Source organism: Protobothrops mucrosquamatus, unplaced genomic scaffold (assembly GCF_001527695.2).
Source record: "Protobothrops mucrosquamatus isolate PMUCROS unplaced genomic scaffold, P.Mucros_1.0 scaffold2604, whole genome shotgun sequence".
Classification (NCBI taxonomy): domain Eukaryota; kingdom Metazoa; phylum Chordata; class Lepidosauria; order Squamata; family Viperidae; genus Protobothrops; species Protobothrops mucrosquamatus.
Window position 1 is genome coordinate 60,904 of NW_015388658.1, and position 19,844 is coordinate 80,747.

General features: G+C 47.4%; 1 protein-coding gene across 1 annotated transcript; it reads left to right on the top strand.

The window, feature by feature from the left end:
- The first annotated feature begins 1,757 nt into the window (after nt 1–1,757).
- FRMD8 (FERM domain containing 8) lies at nt 1,758–19,590 on the top strand. The gene is made up of 11 exons (XM_015825371.1): nt 1,758–1,775; nt 2,604–2,685; nt 3,790–3,957; nt 5,733–5,834; nt 8,804–8,862; nt 9,913–10,079; nt 11,084–11,305; nt 13,402–13,525; nt 15,578–15,721; nt 17,373–17,559; nt 18,658–19,590. Exons 2-11 carry the CDS (start codon nt 2,604–2,606, stop codon nt 18,774–18,776), a joined length of 1,374 nt encoding a protein of 457 aa, XP_015680857.1. The 5' UTR covers nt 1,758–1,775; the 3' UTR covers nt 18,777–19,590.
- The last annotated feature ends 254 nt before the right edge of the window (nt 19,591–19,844 follow it).

Here is a 19,844-nt window from a genome sequence, read left to right on the forward strand (position 1 = left end):
AGGTCGGGCACCCGTGGCTCATGACACGAGATCAACCTACCTTCAGGACACCGGTCCCCTGGGAACAAGCAAAAGCCGAGCAGAAACGCGGGACCCTCCGCCGCTCACTCGCAACGCGCCGTATACGAGAGCATCTTTTTCCCCTTCGGGTCTCCAACCTTAGCGACTTTACGACTCGGGGACTTCAACTCCCAGAATTCCTCAGCCAGCTCAGTGACTTTTCCAAATCCCCGCCCCGGAAAAGGCCTTGAAAGCGGGGAGGGAGAGGCCCAGACTAGCGCATGCGCACTGACTAGTTTAGCCTGGCCCCCTCCCTTTTCTCCGATGACGTCATTAGAGCTCCGTGGGGGGCGGCAAATCAAAGGGGCCCGCCCGCGTTGATTCTCAGGGCTCTGGAATTCTGCGGCCGGAGCGGGGTTTTGCATGCTTGGCGGGGGGACGGGGGACTTTATATCTTTTGCAGCAGGAGTCTTCAAACGTGGCCCTTTTAAGACCTGTGGACTTCAACTCCCAGAATTCCTCAGCCAGGCATGCTGGCTGAGGAATTCTGGGAGTTGAAGTCCACAAGTCATGAAAGGGCCAAGTATGAAGACCCCTGTTTTACAGGGTGCGGTGAGGGGAGGTGGGCAGTTCTTCAATATAACAAATAAAACAAATCAAAAGTAGACGTGGCCCGATAACGTTTAAAGTTGCTTCGGCCATATGTGCAACGTTTTATTAGTGCTAATCATTGATTAGCGATTTATAACTTGGGTTATAAAACGCAGCCCAAGGGTAACCGTTGGGGGTTGGACAATTCCTCTGAAGGGGTCTCCAACCTTGGCTGTTTTAAGTCCACTACTTGTGGACTTCAACTCCCAGAATTCCTCAGCCAGTCGTGCTGGCTGAGGAATTCAGGGAGTTGAAGTCCGCAAGTCTTAGTAGCCAAGGCTGGAGACCCCCCTGCTCTAATAAAGCAGGCCTGGGCAACCATGGCACCTGCTGGCTGAGGAATTCTGGGAGTTGAAGTCCACAGGCGGTCAAATTTCCTTAGTTGCCCATCCCTGCTCTCAAGCGAGACCAGGGAGACATTTATTGTTTATTAAATATTTATGCTGCCCGTGGCTGGAGTTCAACCTATCACGCTTTGGACAGCCACCCAGGGGTAGGCCACCTTGGCTCTTTTATGACTCGTGGACTTCAACTCCCAGAATTCCTGAGCCAGCATGGCTCAGCTTGGAAACCTCTCCCTTTCCCCTCAGCATGGCTGGCTCAGGAATTCTGGGAGTTGAAGTCCACCAGTCATAAAAGAGCCAAGGTTGCCTACCCCTGGTCTAGGCCTCTAGGGCCTCCTGCTTGAGCAGGGGGTTGGACTAGAAGACCTCCAGAGTCCCTTCCTATTGTGTTATTCTGAGATGGAGAATGGAGGAGAGAAGGGTCTCCTGCTTGAGCAGGGGGTTGGACTAGAAGACCTCTAGGGACCCTTCCAACTCTATTCTAATGGATTGTTCTCCTTGTGCTGCTGCACCCACACGGCCGCTTCCTGGAAGGGGCGGCACCTAACGGAGGGGCGTGGCCAGTTTCCTCTCCCCCCCCCTCCAATCCGGCATGTGCAAACTCACTTCCTGTTACTGTACAGCCGTCCTTCCTAACTTCCTCCCAAAATGCCGTCACTGGGCAGAGGAGGGAGAGAGCAAGCAGCAGCCAATGATTTAACCGGAATGGCGTGACGTCATGGTGGATAGGGTGGGGTCCTAGGAGAACTTCAGAAAAGCTTACAAGGAAACGCAGAGGAGGTAGGAAAGTTTGGGGTTTCGTTCTGTGGGGTCCTGGGGGCTCTCTGAGCTGGGTGGTTTCCTTGCAGACGTTTCACGACCCACACTAGGTAACATCATCAGCGCTGCAGGGGAAGGGGTTTTTTGGAAAAGGAGGAGGAGGAGAAATGGGGGCTCCTGGGGGCTCTCTGAGCTTGGCTCTTTTCTTGCAGACGTTTCACTACCCAACTAGGGAACATCTTCAGTGCTAGCACGGTTTTTGTTCCATCTGGTTTCACCCGCCTGTTTCCTTAGGATGTGAGCTTTATTGCGATTCAGCCTTTTTATTTGATCCGAGTTTCCTTAATCCCAATTAGATAACCTTCATTGTCATTTTTTCCTGTGGGCACAATGGCACACATTAAAAAATGAAATTTGGTTGCTTGCTCTCAAAGTGTACACATACATAACACACATTTAAACATACTATATACAACGTATGTACAGACCTATACCCTTACATATAAGTAACATATAAATATTAATCACTGTCCAATTAGGTTTGCTACATCATGGGTATTTGTTGCTATTAATACAGGTGGTCCTCAACTTACAACGGTTCATTTAGTGACTGTTCAAAGTTACAAAGGCACTGAAGAAAGTAATCTGCACCAGGTAGAATAGCCTGGTGTCAGCTGGACTTGGGAGACTCCAGCCCTTTTTGTAGCTGCATGTTGCGTAGGTTTTTATTGCTTAGCAATGTCCTGATACAAAGCCCTCTGCCTTTGGCTAGGCTTAGAACTGAATATGTGCGCCTGTTTAGCCTGTTCTCAAGCATACAATCTTTTTTTCTTATCTTTTGGGTTACAGATGGAGGGGGACAAACTCATGGTACCCCCCAGTGGGGACCATGGGTCTCAGCGAAGTAGCGTCTCTTCCACTGGTCCTCGTGGTGAGTGAAAGGAAAATCCCTGCCCCCTCACCCCGCCACCAAAGGATCTGAGTTGAAAACAAAAATCTTCTTAAATGTATTTGTTTATTGTATGGGGCATCATACATGGACTAGCAATATATATTAACATTTCACTAAGATTAGTAAAACACCGTCAAATATGAATGTTAAAAAGATCTATATTCAAATACCAATGACTAGGCCATCTGACCACTGAAATACAGCACCGTTTATACCGTATTAAAAAAAAAACAGGTACAGGCAGTCCTCGACTTACAACAGTTCATTTAGTGACCGTTTGAAGTTAAGACGATGCTGAAAGAGTGACTTATGACCGTTTTTTACATTTACGAGCGTTGCAGCATCTCCACGGCCACGTGATCAAAATTTGGACGCTTGGCAACCGGCTCGCATTTACGACGGTTGCAATGTCCCGGGATCACGTGATCCCCTTTTGCGATCTTTTGACAAGCAAAGTCAATGGGAAAACCAGATTCACTTAACAACCGTGCTACCAATTTAACAACTGCAGTGATTCACTTAACAACTGCGGCAAGAAAGGTTGCAAAATGGGCCAAAATCAAACTTAACAAATGTCTTGCTTAGCAACAGAAATCTTGGGCTCCATTGTGGTTGTAAGTCGAGGACTGCCTGTATCAGACCGATATATGCCCTCAGCTTGCAGCCAGTCACGATGTGCTCTACAGATTGACGTGGGACCCCACTGAGGGGAGGACACTATGCCCCATTTATACAGAGAGTCCTGGCAGACGCCGCTGTGTGAGGTGCGAATCCTATTCAGGATTGTCCGTGTTCTTAAACATTTTTTAGTAACGGACTTTTGCTTTACGTTCTGTCCTTGCCCACCTGGGTGTTATACCAGACTTAACTACCACCTCTGTGAAAGATCTGCAATCGCATAATATGAGAAGCTTTATTAGTTCAAAGTTTGGTTCATTTTTTTGTGATGGGTGGATTTGTTTTTTGTTTAAGGAATTGTGCGAACCTGGAAAACTGAGTTAGTTCAGTCATCGGGTTGTGTGCTGGGGGAATACCACAACTGTATTTTATTTTATTTTTACTCTTCCTTTCTCTCCCCTTCAGCGCAGGATGTCCTGGTTTATCTTGTCGATGACACTGTGGTGCGCCTAACGATGGACAACCTGCCCTCCGTCACAGCTCACGAGTTGCATCGGATGGTGTTGGATGTGCTGAAGCTGCCCGAATCTGCTCTCGAGATCTTTTCCTTGTGGCTGGTCTCCCCTTTCCTTGGTAAGTCTCCGAAGGCTCAGACTTCCCACCCTTCCCAAAGAGGCCTGGAGCTGCACCCTGTAGTTGAGCCTCAGCAGCTTTACTGGCTGAGATGACAGGGATGTGAAGGGCAAGCAGTTGCCAGGAGGCCGCCAGACCAAAGCTGAATGAATAGAATAGAATAGAATAGAATAGAATAGGTGAATGAAATGGAATGGAATGGAATAGAAAATATGGAATAGAATAGAATAGAATAGAATAGAATAGAATAGAATAGAATAGAATAGAATAGAATAGAATAGAATAGGTGAATGAAATGGAATGGAATGGAATAGAAAATATGGAATAGAATGGAATGGAATGGAATAGAAAATATGGAATAGAATAGAATAGAATAGAATAGAATAGAATAGAATAGAATAGAATAGAATAGAATAGAATAGGTGAATGAAATGGAATGGAATGGAATAGAAAATATGGAATAGAATAGAATAGAATAGAATAGAATAGAATAGAATAGAATAGGTGAATGAAATGGAATGGAATAGAAAATATGGAATAGAATAGAATAGAATAGAATCAAGAAGAAGAATGGAATGGAATGGAATAGAATAGAAAATATGGAATAGAATAGAATAGAACAGAATAGAATAACAGAATTGGAAGGGACCTTGTAGGTCATCTAGTCCAACCCCCCTGCCCAAGCAGGAGACCCTACACCATTTCTGACCGATGGCACTCCAGTCTCTTCTTGAAAGCCTCCAGTGATGAAACTCCCACAACTTCTGAAGGCAACTTCTGTTCCATGGGTTGATTGTTCTCAATGTCAGGAAATTTCTCATTTCTAGGTTGAATCTCTCCTTGATCAGTTTCCATCCATTGTTCCTTATCTGGCTTTCAGGTCCTTTGGAAAATAGGTTGGCCCCCCTCTTCTCTGTGACAGCCCCTCAAATATTGGGAGACTGCCATCATGTCTCCCCTGGTCCTTTTCTTCACTAGACTAGCCATGCCCGGTTCCTGCAACCGTTCTTCGTATATTTCAGCCTCCAGTCCCCTCATCATCTTTGTTGCTCTTCTCTGGTTTGCCCTGTCCATAGAAGTCTTTGCTCTGTCTCAGACAATCCTCTTCCCTGCACCAGGTGCAAACCTTGAGGCAGTAAATGCAGCCTGCTAAACCTGGATTGTGGTAACCTTGCTTCGGTATTTTGCTGGCTCTGCAGGCTTGCAATTGTCCCCTTGGGATTTGTTCGGCTTTGCAAAAACAGTTTGAGACCCCATTGAAGCGTGTGTCGTGGCTGCATTATGCTTCGCATCACATCTTGCCAGCCTGACATTTGCAACGGGGGGGGGGGAGGAGTGGGGGAGGGAAGAGATTGGAATATGGGTGGTTAAGGGATGGTGGTTTCGGATTGAAGCCCTGACTGGGAGCCTCACCTATCCAATGCATGGTCAGCAAAAGGAATGTGGAGATGGGAAAGGCAGGAGCGCAGAGTCCATTTCCAAAATCACCTGAGAACTTTTAATTGGACATTGACCGATAATAAGGGTGTGGCCATGGAAAAGGGCATGTTAATTGCATCTTTTTGAAGCCGAGCCAACAGATTCTACTTGCTGTAATCTGTAAACGCTTTGTGCTCAGTAAAGTATACTCTTGGGGGGAAAAAATATGAGCCAGGAGTCTTTGCTCATTAAAACTCAGTAGGATGGGTGAAACGGAACATCAACTGGAGACGCAGCTGAAGCGTGCTCTTATAAGGGCCATCATCTGAATCCGCTCCTCTCTTTCTGTCTTGCAGAGGTTCAGCTGAAGCCCAAACACCAACCGTATAAGATCTGCCGGCAGTGGCAGGATCTGCTCTTCCGCTTCACCAGCTGCTCTGTGGATGAGATTGTTGAAGGTGCTGGCATCTCCGGGGGCATCTCCGTGACACGCGCAAACGTCCTTTCTCTAATCCTAAAGAAAAAAGCACTGTTCTTTTGCTGCAGTTCTGCACCTACCGTTCAACGTGGTGCAATGTGCTGGAGTAGCTGAAGTTGGGTAGTTCTAGCCTCTTGTGTGACCCCCCAACCTTCGGTTCAGGGAGAGTAAGGTTTATTGGTTTGAGTATCACATGAGTGCATTCCTTGACTTTTGTTAAGCCAGGTTAAGGGTCAAGCATGTTATTCACACGTGAATCCAGCTGCAGAATTTGAGTGTTACAGGAGCATTTGGCATTTACCTGCAGGTGTCTTCAAGGCAGAAATAACTTACATATATATATTACAGTGGTGGCGAACCTTTTAGAGAACGAGTGCCCAAACTGCAACCCCAAACCCACTTATGCATCGCCGGGTGCCAGGTGGGAGTGGCCACTGAGTGGGCGTGGCCACCGAGCTGTCAGCTCGTGCTCGCTTGCTCATTAGCTGTCCAACTTGTGCTCGCTCTCTCTCTGTCTGCAGCAAATGCTGCTTCTCCAGCATGAGGATGGATAATCCACAAGTGGTTGTCTTATTCTTCCTGCTCAATCAGACTAAGTGTGTAAAAAAAGTTGCCATGTCTCCTGCTGGGCTAGAGCACCCCAGTTTTGACTTAGTCTCTTGCTCAGTAGGACGCAGAATTTCGGCTCCTTTTATAGCCTCTCGCCTATTCCCAGACTATTTTTATTATATATATAATTGGCCACCTGTTTTACCCTAACTCTTACAGTTACGGCTTACAGTTACACCTAAGCTAAAACATAAAAAGTTAAACCTTAGAACTAAAGACACCTGGGGAAGGATGGGGGTGGAGTGGGGGACAGGTGGGATCTCTCAACGACCTCCATTGCGCTGTTCCCCTACTGGGGCCCTAAGCCGACTGGCAGAGCCAGGTTTTTAGGCCCTTAAGAAAAGATAGGAAGGTTGGGGCCAATATCACGTTGGGGGGGGGCAAGATGTTGCAGAGGGCAGGAGCCACAACAGAGAAGGCCCCCCTCCCAGACCCCGCCAGCCGGAATAATCGAACTGATGGGACCCGCAGGATGCCTCCTCTGCTGGCATGGGTGGGACGGGCCAATCCCAGTGAAGTGAGGGGGTCCCTCAAATAACCGGGACCCCTGCCACGGAGGGCTTTAAAGGGGGTCACTGACACCTTGAATTGCACCCGGAAACAGCCGGGCAACCAAGGCAGCTGGCGGAGCAGTGGTGTCACAGGGGCCATTCTTGGGGCCCCCAAAACTGCCCGCGTTGCTGCACTCTGCACCAGCTATAGCTTCCCAATGTTCTTCAAGGGTAGCCCCATGGAGAATGCATTACAGTAGTCCAGCCGTGAGATCACTAGGGACTGAACGATTGAGCGCAAGGAATCCTGGTCCAGGAAAGGCCGCAACTGGCGCACAACACTGATGCGCTTGCACCCTTTCTAAAAAGGAACAGAAAAACCCCCCTCATTTCGGTATCGGCTTATTCGATCTACAGAGTCTAGCTCAGGGGTAGTCAACCTTGGCTCTTTTATGACTCATGGACTTCAACTCCCAGAGTTCCTGAGTCAGCATAGCATAGCTGGCTAAGGAATTCTGGGAGTTGAAGTCCATGAGTCATAAAAGAGCTGAGGTTGCCTACCCCTGGTCTAGCTAGACCCATACCGGGCCTCAGCATGCCAGCAACCGGTCCACACAAACAAGCAAAGCCCCATCTGCGGGATGCAGGCAGCACACAAAACCACGCGCCCTCCCGGTCCACGGAAAAACCCCTCTCCACGGAACCAGTGATCCCTGGTGCCCAAAAGGTCGAGGACCTCTGAGCTAGATTGTCACACAAACTTCCGGTAGTGCCAAAGACTCTCAGCATTCCTGAAAACAGGGGCCCTGAAAACAGTTTATCTAAGCCTTCTAAAATGGTAGAGGTACTCCTTGACTTACAACCACAATTGAGCCCCAAATTTCCATTGCTAAACAAGTCGGTTGTTAAGTGAGTTTTGCCCCATTTCACGACCTCTCTTGGCACCGTTGTTAAGCGAACCCCTGCAGTTGTTAGTAAAAGGGTGGTTAAGTGACTCTGGCTTCCCCCACTGATTGGCTTGTCAGAAAGTCGCAAAAGAGGATCACATGATCCCAGGACACTGCAACGGTCGTAAGTATGAGTCAGTTGCCAAGCCTCTGAGCTTTGATCACATGACCCTGGTGGGGATGCTGCAAAGGTTGCAAGTGCGAAAAACAGTCATAAGTCATAACTTCAAACAGTCACTAAATGAATGGTTGTAGGTTGAGGACTACCTCTGTGCTGTGTGGTTTATGTTGCTGGAGGTTTGTGGAACTTATTTACAGGTAGTCTTCAACTTACGACCACAAGTGAGCCCAAAATTTCTGTTGTTAAGCGAGACGTTTGTTAAGTGAATTTTGCCCCATTTTACAACCTTTTTTGCCACGGTTGTTAAGGGAATCACTGAAGTTAGTGACACGGTTGTTAAGTGAATCTGGCTTACCGGTTGACTTTGCTTGTCAGAAAGTGGCAAAAGGGGAATCACGTGACCCCCGGGACACTGCGACGGTCATAAATACGAATCAGCTGCCAGGCTAAATCTAAATTTTGATCACGTGGCTGTGGGGATGCTGCCAAGGTCCTAAGTGTGAGAAATGGTCATAACTCGCCATTTTCAGTGCCTTTGCAACTTCAAACGAACTGCTGTAAGTCAAGGACCACCTGTATTCTTCTACGGTGATTTGTACATTGCCAAAGTACATAAAAATAAATAGTCCAGTTCTAGGACTAAAGCGTAGGTCTCCATTTGGGGCGTTTTGTTACCCGTAAGTGTGTGTGTGTGTGCGTGTGTGTGTGTGTCGGCCAGGCCTTTCTTGAATTCTTCCCAAGAGAGCCAGGATTTTAAATCCTTCTTTTGACTTTCCCGCAGATGAACCGTCGCTTCAATTCCGTAGAAACATCTTTCATCTGAGAAGGAAAGAGCTGCAGGTGAGTTCAAGGAGAGTCCGGCTCATCCTTGCAAAACCCACGGACGGACGGGCCCAGGGCAGGATGTGGCCCTCCAAGCCTTATTGCATACCCCCCCTCCCTCCCTCCGTTGAGTAGTTGCCAGTTGGAGCTGCAGCAAAAAGTTTTCAACGCTTCATTTCAGGAACCCAAATAGCGTTTCATCCTTGCTGAAGATGGCTTCATTTTCTTTGCTCTTAGAAGTCTTTTTTTTTTCTTTAAACCTCAGAGGTGTGGGGATTTCGGTTATCCCCCCCCCCAAAATGGGATTTTTCTACCCAAATCATTATCTTCTCTTGTTTGTTTTGGGGGGAGGTATGTGTGACAGGGTATAGAAAACTCAGGGATTGGCAGGGCTAAATTATTTTGGAGTCGCTTGCTGTCTTTTTGTCATTATAGAATCGCAAAAACCTTCATTTCATCTTCAGGATATGATGAGATGCAGAAAAGGGATTCATTGATACATTAAGCCGTGATATGTAGTTCCCTTGGGATTGAAAGCAATTCAATCCCGCCTTTACAAAATGCCCAAGTGATTTCCTTGACAATAGCATGGAAATGGATATTGTTGTTGTTTTTTAACTTCTCAGTCCTGCCCTGGAGTCCCCTCCAAGTACACTTAGTCCTCGACTTACGACCACAATCGAGCCCCAGATTTCTGTTATGTGAGTTTTGCCCCATTTTACCACTTTGCTTGCCTCGGTTGTTAAGCGAAGCACTGCAGTTGATAGTCACCCCAGTGAATCTGGCTTCCCCCCGGACTTCGCTTGTCAGAAGGTCGCAAAAGGAAACCACGTGACCGTGGGACACAGCGACCGTCGTAAATAGGAACCAGTTGCCAAGGCTCTGGATTTTGATCACGTGACCCTGGGGGGGTGCTGCAACGGTCGTTAAGTGTGAAAAATGGTCGCAAGTCCCTTTTATCAGTGCCGTTGTAACTTTGAACAGCCACTGAACGAACGGATGTAAGTCGAGGACTCTCTGCGTGTACCAGGCTTGATGTTGTGGGATTCTGTCTCGATTTTTCTCCAGATTCAGGATGAAGACGTCCTGCGGCTCTTGTACGAAGAGGCCAAGTACAACATTCTGGGAGGACGGTATCCGTGTGAGCTCACCGATTGTGATGCGCTGGGAGCCCTGGTGTGCCGGATCAACTTGGGCCCCTACAGTCCGGAGCAGCACACGGCTTCCTTCCTGAAGTAGGTGGCACCCAAACAACAATTCAGGTCCTATTGCAACATGCAACAAGAAGTCAAGCTTGACTTGTGGTGTGAATCACAAGTGGCTGGGTCCCATGAACATGTTAAGCCATAAACCATAATTTATAAAACACAATGGGTAGGGTGATATCAATTAAGCCCTCGTGTTTTCTATTTATCATTTCTGCATTTAAAAATCCCTGTGCTTGTAGTTCCAGTAGAAGGGATGGGTGTGATTGGAGTTAGATAACCGCAGGTGTAGCGCACTATATTAGAAAGCTGTCCTAGATTACGGGTCGGCAACCCACAGCTTAGAAGCCGCATGTGGCTCTTTGAGCCTTCTCCTGCGGCTCCCAGTCCTCCTCCGCCATTTGCAGAGAGAGAGACAGAGAGGGGCACTTGCGCTTCCCTTCTCTCTCTCTCTCTCTCTCTCTCTCTCTCTCTCTCTCTCTCTTTCTCTCTCTCTGTGTGTGTGTGTAAATAAAAAAGAGAGTGGCCTCACACTGTTCTCCAAGCTGACAAGCTTATTGGGCGGGGCTCCTCCTTTGCTGTGTCTCTGCAGGAAGCAGCAGCTCTCTCTCTCTCTCTCTCTCTCTCTCTCACACACACACAGTGGGGGGAGAGGACTGGCAGACCAAGGGCAGGAGAGAGCCAGCCCAATAAGAATGTGTGTCAGCTTGTCGGAGAACAGTGTCAGGCCAGCTGGCCAGGTGAGCAGAAGATTAGAGAGAGGAGGAGAGGGAGAGAGAGAGAGAGAGAGAGAGAGAGAGAGAGAGAGAGAGAGAGAGAGAACTCATGCACAACAGCCTCTATTTCTTTTTAATTAAACTCTTCAATCATGCATGTGCGAGTTTGCAGCTCCCAGTGTTTTCTGTGGGAAACGGGTCCAAGTGGCTCTTTGAGTGTTTAAGGTTGCCGACCCCTGTCCTAGATAAAACAGAAACGGATTACAAGTAATAACAATTGCATGGCTAAATTTCTCTTAATTTTTTCCCCCTTCCTAGAGAGAAGCTGGATTCCTTCTTGCCTTCCCACGTTTGCCACAGAGGCCACAAGCGCTTTGCCAGCCTTTGGAAACGGGCTGGCTCCCGCTTGCCCACCAACGAGCAGGGTCTCCTGCGGGCCTTTCGTGAGGTCCCGGAGGCAGGGGCTTGTGAAGAGCACGCCACGCTGCTCAGGCTGTACCACGCCTACCTGCAAAAGTGCCACGAGCTTCCTTATTATGGGTAGGTTTGGTGGCCATGCAGCCACAAAGCACAGGAGAACTCTGCCAAGGCTTCATTAGATCACGAATCCCTCCTTTTTCTACCCGGCCATTGCAGCCAGTCAGGATTGTGTGGAGTGTGTTGACAAATCTCAGCAGTGAGTTCTGCCACGGAGAGTCTTGCATTTTCAGTTGCTGTTTCTCTCCAGCTTGTGATTGGTTTTAGGGGGTCCAGGTTCCCACAGAGCAGTGGGATTTTTTTTATTCCCATTGTTGTTAGTTGCGAAATCGGGTCCAACCCATCGTGACCCCATGGACAATGTTCCTCCAGGCCTTCCTGTCCTCTACCATCTTCTGGAGTCCATTGGAGCTCACGCCTGCTGCTTCAGTGACTCCATCCAGCCACCTCATCCTCTGTCGTCCCCTTCTTCTCTTGCCCTCCATCTTTCCCAGCATCAGGCTCTTCTCCAGTGAGTCCTTCCTTCTCATGAGGTGGCCAAAGTACTTGAGTTTCCACTTCAGGATCTGGCCTTCCAAAGAGCAGTCAGGGTTGATCTCCTCTAGGATTGACCGGTTTGATCGTCTCGCAGTCCAGGGGACTTGCAGGAGTCTTCTCCAGCACCATAATTCAAAGGCCTCCATTCTTTGGCGCTCAGCCTTTCTTATGGTCCAACTTTCCCAGCCATACATTGCAACTGGGAAAACCATGGCCTTGACTATACGCACTTTTGTTGGCAGGGTGACGTCTCTGCTTTTGAGTATGCTGTCTAGATTTGCCATAGCTTTCTTCCCCAGGAGCAAGCGTCTTTTAATTTCTTGGCTGCAGTCCCCCTCTGCGGTGATCTTAGAGCCCATAATTTATAATTTATTCCCATAATTGCAACTAACTGGCTGAGAAATGGGAATGTCCCAAGCAAGTGATGACATCCGCAGCCTTGGAGAGGGGAGAGGTATGAGAACAACAAAAAGCAGAATAGAACAGGTAATGTCCTTATATTTCAGCAGTTTTCCAATACAGGTAGTCCTCGACTTACAACAGTTCATTTAGTGGCCATTCAAAGTTACAACATCACTGAAAAAAGTGACTTATGACCGTTTTTCACATTTGCAGCCGTTGCGCCATCCCCGTGGCAACGGGATCAAAATTCAGATGCTTGGCAACTGACTCGTATTTATGACACGTGCAATGTCCCGGGATCATGTGATCCCCTTTTTGCAACCTCCTGCCAGACAAACTCAACAAGGAAGCCAGTTTCACTGAACAAGCGTGTGACTAACTTAATCACTGTAGTGATTCACTTAACAACTGGGACAAGAAAGGTCATAAAATGGGGCCAAATTCACTTAACAAATGTCTCGCTTAGCAAGATAAATTTGGGGCTCAGTTGTGGTCATAAGTTGAGGACTACCTGTACATGACAGCTGCCAGACAGCTTGGAATACGAGACCCAGCATTCCAGGCCAGGGTGACTGAGCATTCTGCAGAGTGTGTCCCTATCCCGGTGAACTGAACTGAACATGGGCTTAGCAGAGCCCATCTAGCATCAACTCGGTTAATAGGCGGGCAGGGGTACTTTCCATCTCTTAAAGTGCACCAGCCCTAGGAATTGAGACTTTGGAAAAAGTACAGAGAAGAGCAACTAAGATGCTTAAAGGCTTGGAGGCTAAACCATTGGAAGAACGGTTGCAGGAATTGGGAATGGCCAGTCAAGAAAGACTAAGGAGGACATCATGAGAGCAGTCTTCCAGTATTTGAGAGGCTGCCACAAAGAAGAGGGGGGTCTAACCTATTTTCCAAAGCACCAGAAGGCAGGACAGGAAATAAGGGATGGAAACTAATCAAGGAGAGAAGCAACCTGGAATTAAGGAGAAACTTTCCTAACAGTGAGAACAATTAACCAGTGGAACTGCTTGCCACCAGAAGTTGTGGCTGCTCCATCACTGGAGGCTTTTAAGAAGAGACTTGGCAGCCATTTGTCTGGAATGGTATAGGGTCTCCTGCTTGAGCAGGGGGTTGGACTAGAAGACCTCCAGGGTCCCTTCCAGTTCTATTCTGGTTGGTTGAGTTCAGGTGTTGTATACACCCCAGCTCTCTCTGTCTGCCTCCTGTCTCTGCAGCTGTGCCTTCTTCTTTGGGGAAATAGACAAGCCGGTTCAGGGATTGCTGCATCGGAGTGGACGCAAAGCCGTGATAGTGGCCATCAGCCTGGAGGGCGTCTATATCATTGACAGCAAGGAGAAGGTAAACCTGAGACGGGGGGTGGTGGTGGTGGGATTCTTCACCCTTTTATGGATTCGACTTACAAGTTCGGCTTATAAGTTAGAAGAGCCGTGGTGGCGCAGTGGTTAGAATGCAGTGCTGCAGGCTAATTCTGCTGACTCCCACTGGCTCAAGGTTGACTCAGCCTTCCGTCCTTCCGAGGCCGGTAAAATGAGGACCTAGATTGTTGGGGGCAAAAGGTTGACTCTAAAACCGCTTAGAGAGTGCTGTAAAGCACAATGAAGTGGTATATAAGTCTAAGGGCCGTTGCTATTGGCCAACAGAGGACCCTACATAGGGACTGGGGGAAGTTGTGATCCAGCAACCCTGTTGCATGTCTATCTCTAGAGCAGTGATGGCGAACCTTTTAGAGACCGAGTGCCCAAACTGCAACCCAAAACCCACTTATGTATCGCCGGGTGCCAGGTGGGTGTGGCCCACTGGGTGGGCGTGGCTGTGGTGCTCATGGCAGACTGGGTGGGTGTGGCCAAGGTAGACGTGGTCACCTTGATGTTGCTCATGGGGAGGGATGCCTGTGGGGGCCGGGCAGGGTTGGGGGAGATCCAGGGGGTCTCTGGCAGGTGGGGTGGTGGGCAGGAGGCTCGTCCTGCGGGGTGAGGCAAGGCAAGGCAGGGCGGGGGAGCCATTGTCGCAGAGCAAGGCGAGGCAGACGCCGGGGCGGCTGCTGCCTGACACCATTGGCCCCCCACACAGAGGCCAGCAAGCGCATGGGTGCTGGGATGCATCCGGCCATGTGGGACCTAGGCGAGTTAGCAGGTGGCTGGTTGAAGAGGGATGGTTGCCATCTCCGGGGCATGGTGCGCATGCCCACAGAGAGGGCTCTGAGTGCCGCCTCTGGCACACATGCCATAGGTTCGCCACCACTGCTCTAGAGCAATTTGTTTTGTTTGTCTATTTGTTGAAGGTTGTGCATTTTGAGCAGAGCCCTGGTGATGCTGAAAGTACAGGTAGTCCTCGACTTACAACAGTTCATTTAGTGACCGTTTGAAATTACGACGATACTGAAAAAAGTGACTTGCAACCATTTTTTTCACACTTAACGACCGTTGCAGCATCCCCATGGTCATGTGATCAGAATTCAAAAGCTTGACAACTGGCTGGTGTTTATGACGGTGGCAGTGTCCCCGGGGGGGTGTCACGTGATCCCCCCTTTGCCACTTTTTGACAAGCAAAGTCGGGGGGGAAGCCGGATCCATTTAACACACCGTGTGACTTAATCTAACCACTGCAGTGATTCACTCAACAACCCTGGCAGGAAAGGTCGTAAAACAGGACAGAAACCCACTTAAGCAATGTCTCAGTTAACCACAGAAATTTGGGGCTCAATTGTGGTCATAAGCCAGACATGTCAAACACAAGGCCCGGGGGGCGGAGGTGGCCCGCGAAGTGGTTTCATGTGGCCCGCGAAGCCATCCTGGAAACAATGAGGGAACGGCCCCCGCTGCCTTGGCCCTGGCCCAGGCCGGCCGGGAGCCAAGGTACAATTTTGTGGTGGCCATCTATGCTGAAACACATTCGGTCTTAGCTCCACAAGGCCGTCTGGAAACAGCGAGGAACCGGCCCCTGCCGCATTGGTCCCGTCCCCTGGGTGCATGCTGGGGAGGTGTCACCCTTTGTGAGGAATGAAGAAATGGACCATGCCTTGGCGGTCCCACCCCCTTCTGCCAGAGACCCTCAGATCTGTCCCATTCCTGCCCAGGCCCCCACAGGCACCCTTGACGGGAACCATGTAGAGCTGGCCACGCCCACCCAATAGGCCACACCCACTCCATCCACACCCACCCAGTAGGCCGTACCCACCCTGGTCACACACATCCTGAGGGCAACCGCAATGCTGATGCGGCCCTCAATGAAATTGAGTTTGACACCCCTGTCGTAAGCCGAGGACTACCCGTAACGGTTTTCTTTCAAATTCTGAGGGTTCTAAAGGGCCGGATCCTGGGTGGGACAAAGTTGATTAAAGGCCCTTCCATTATTTCGCCTCCTGAATAAAACTTCCTTCCTTCCCTGCAGTATGTTCTGCTGGGCCTGCGCTTCCAGGAACTGTCATGGGATCACACGTTTCCCAGCGAGGAGGAACATATTCTCTGGCTGGAATTTGATGGGGAAAACGAAGGCCAGCAAGTCAACAAACTGCTCAAGATTTACTCTAAGCAAGTATGTACACGCTGGGAGAGATGTTAAACCTTAAGGGGCTTTATGTGTGTGTGTGGGCCACGTAACAAGTTAGATTACAATTAACCTATTTTCTGGTTTGTCAAATACAGGTAGTCCTTGACTTAAACATTTAGTGACCGTTGAAAGTTACCACCACACTGAAAAATGTGACCTAGGACCATTTTTCACACTTAACGACCGTTGCAGCAGCCCCATGGTCACGTGATCCAAATTCACATGCTTGGCAACTGGCTCATACTTATGACCGTTGCTGTGTCCCAGGGTCACGTGATCACCTTTGGTGACTTTCTGACAAGCAAAGTCAGTGGGGAAGCCAGAGGTACTTAATAACCAGGTTACTGACTCATTAGCTGCAGTCTTTCACCTAACTGCTGTGGCAAGAAAGGTCATAAAGTGGGGCAAAACACTTCACAACAGAAATGTTGGGCTCAGTTGTGGTCGTAAGTTGAGGACTACCTGAACGTTGAAATGTGAACTATCCAAGCAGGGTAGGTTTGCGCAGTCTGCTAAAAATAATTACGTTTATCTTTTATATGATATAATTGCAGCAACTGTGCCGTTTACTTATTATTTACTGTTTTACACTGAGAGCTTATGCACCGGAGACAAATTCCCTGTGTTTCCAATCACATTTGGTCAATAAACAATTCTGTTGTCTATTCTCTATTCTCTTCTAATTATTCTATTCTATTCTATTCCATTCCATTCCATTCCATTCTATTCTAATTATTCTATTCTATTCTATTCCATTCCATTCTATATCCTATTGCTTATTCTATTCTGTTCTATTCTATTCTATTCTATTCTATTCTATTCTATATCCTATTGCTTTCTATTCTATTCTATTCTATTCTATTCTATTCTATTCTATTCTATTCTATTCTATTCTATTCTATTCTATTCTATTCCATTCCATTCCATTCCATTCCATTCCATTCTATATCCTATTGCTTATTCTATTCTATTCTATTCCATTCCATTCCATTCCATTCCATTCCATTCTATATCCTATTGCTTATTCTATTCTATTCCATTCCATTCCATTCTATTCTAATTATTCTATTCTATTCTAATTATTTTATTCCATTCCATTCCATTCCACATTTTGCTTCCCCGGTTAGACATTCCATGCAGATCGTGTGACATGTTTTCGGTTACCTAATGGTGAGAACTGGATGAGGACTGCATTTGGAGAATGCAGACATCCTGCTTGCTCTTTCCAAGAAGGGCCGTGAGCTTTTGCACAGGAGAACTCTGGCTAAGGCTTCATTAGATCACGAATTCCTCCTTTTTTTTTCTACCCAGCCATTGCAGCCACTCAGGATTGTGAAGTGTGTTTTGTGTGGGCAAATCTCAGCAGTGAGTTCCGTAATGGAGAGTCTTGCATATTCAGTTGCTCTTTCTCTCCAGCTTCTGGTTGGTTTTAGGGGGTCCAAGTCCTAAGTAGATAAAACAGAACAGTGGGAGGTTTTTTTTATTCCCATAATGCAACTAACTGGGAAAAAAGTACTGCTAATGCAGTGTGTCATCTAGCATCCTAGGCTGAATCAGTCCCTTTTTAACTTGCCTGGAAGGTGCCGTTTCAAAAAAGGCGATGCTGTATTAAATGGACCTGCATCTCTCTTCACAGGCCGAACTGATGAGTAGTCTAATTGAATATTGTATTGAGCTGAACGGGTCTGCCAGGGGGCTGGATTCAGAGCCCGCCACGGCTGCAGTCCCCACATCTGATCAGCAGCCTCCCAGCATTCAGCGACAGGGCAGTGTGCTCTGCAGCCGGATCCAGCGTTTAGCCACCATCGACTATGTTGAGGAAGGTAAGCTGGTGAAAAGAGAGAGAGAGAGAGTTTGGAGCAGACATTGCCAGTGCAAATACTTATAACATTTGCATCTGAGCAGGTTTCCTTTCTAAGAAACACGATACTCAGTTGCATCTCTCCTTAGCCTCATCCAACAGCATTCTTCTTAGGAAAATGCATTAATCATTTAGGTCAGCTCACTAGAACTTTCTTTGCTTAGGACATATTTAGTTACTAAATATGGGCGATACGAAGCATAGAGAATTGCTCTTTTCCTTTTCCTGTTGGTGAGAAATGGGGCTGAACTAAATGACTCTTTGAATTTGGACCAGCTGGTCTCTTCTTTGGATGAAATTAACTGTAGGTAGTAGCCGCTGAGCTACCTACTCGTTCGTATCTAGTCTGGTGACTGGGATAAGAAGATTGATGTGCTGAAAAGCAAAATCCTAGTTTTAAGCATAGTCAGTATTGCCTGCATTGTCTAGGGAAGCTGAAGGTGTTTGTGGAAAATAACAATGAAATGTTCAAGGCTTTGTTGAAAGTTCCACAGGGCCATCCATAAAAACACAATAAAAGTGAGGTATGGTGTTAGAAAGCTGAAAGACACAGAGGGAACATAGCTTGATGTGATAAATGGGCCATATCCACCATATCAGTTATTCAACATTATAAAAGGGGGGGAAAACTAATGAGGCCTTCCAGAAATATGTTAAAAGTCATTGTTTAAAAATATGCAATAATTATGTTAGTAAGGCTTACACGTAGGGCTATAAAGTTGTAAAGATTCATAATCAGTATGGGTGTCCAAGAGAATGAGGTTGGAAGAAATTGATTAGCAATTTCTTTGTCCCTAGAATTTAAAAAAAAAAAATGAAAACCAAATTTGTAACAGGCTGTCGAAAATCCCAGTGTGCTCACAGGGACTAAATGTTTTATTTGGAGATTGCATGACTCCGGGCCAATGTGATTTGTAAATTATAGTTCCTGGCTTTGTGCACCAACCGAAACGTGTTCAACAAACCCTGGTTAGGCTGTGATGTGTGAACCCAGACGCTGATCGTTGTTGAGTTGATATAGCTCTAATTATCTGTGTGCACGCTTCTCTCCTTTCTCCAGGGAAAGAGATCAAGAGGGTGAAACCTCGACGCACCACATCCTTCTTCGGCCGCCAGCTGTCAAACGCCCCTACCTCCTACTCAGCAGTACGGGCAGCTGAGAACTTGGAACAGGGCTGATCCCCGTTTTGTTCCGGGGGGTAGAAATGGGACCAGGCCACTTTGGGGCAAGGTGACTCAAAGGCCAGCATCCTTGACTCTGCCTTTACTTGCCGTCTACCTCTATCTCCAACCCCTCCTGTGTATATTTCCTTACAGTGTCAGACTTCATTCCTGTGCTCAGTCTTATACAGGTTGGGGCTGTCAGAATGTACCAAGCCACCGTATACCCCAGATGTTGAGTTTGTTTCGGCATGCAGCAGAACTGTTGTAAGAGATCCGTTCTCCCTGCCACAATAGTGCCATGGTTACAGTTTTCCCAGACTCATTTGACCGTGAGTCGTAATCCTCAACTGCTGATTTCTCCCTGCTTCTGCATGATTTTCAGGAAAAAAAGGAATCTCCCACAATCCCCATCTTGTCTGTGAATTACAGTGTTTATAGCTCAAACCTTTGGAAGAGGGAAGGAAGGCACCCAAGTTGTTCTGTGGGGCAGAATGAGCAAATTACAGTTTTTCTTTTTTGCAAATGTATTGTGTATTTGAAAAGGGGAGAGTCTTTTCATTCCTCTTTCCTCTGCATCTTGAGAGTTGTGTGCTGGTTTTTTTTGGCTCTTTCCTCCAAGTGGATGCTTGCTCCTCTTTGTCCAGTGCCAACAGAAATGCATCTGGCTGGTTTCTATGCCCTTTGAATTTCCATTTGGAAAAAAAAAGTGTTTTTTTTTTCCTGTTTAAAACAAACACTGCAATGTGTCTTTTCCTGGCATCCATGTTTGGATTGTGTTTGTCCATCTATTGACTTTTTATCTAGGGGGTTGTTGCAATAAAGACAAGAATTAAAAAAAGGCACCTGCACTATATTCCTTTGAATTTATTTGTTTCCTACCTGCTTGCACTTTTATGCCTACCCTAATTAAATTCATATGTTTGGCTAAGCCAAAACTAACTGTGGCTAGAAACCCAGCTGCTCAGATTAACAAAAATGTGTTTTAAGGCTGACTGTGCGATGTGACCTTCCATTGCATTCACAGGAACTGGATAGGTCTATATATTAATAAAATAGGATAGCTGTGTTGTTACAGGGAGGGGG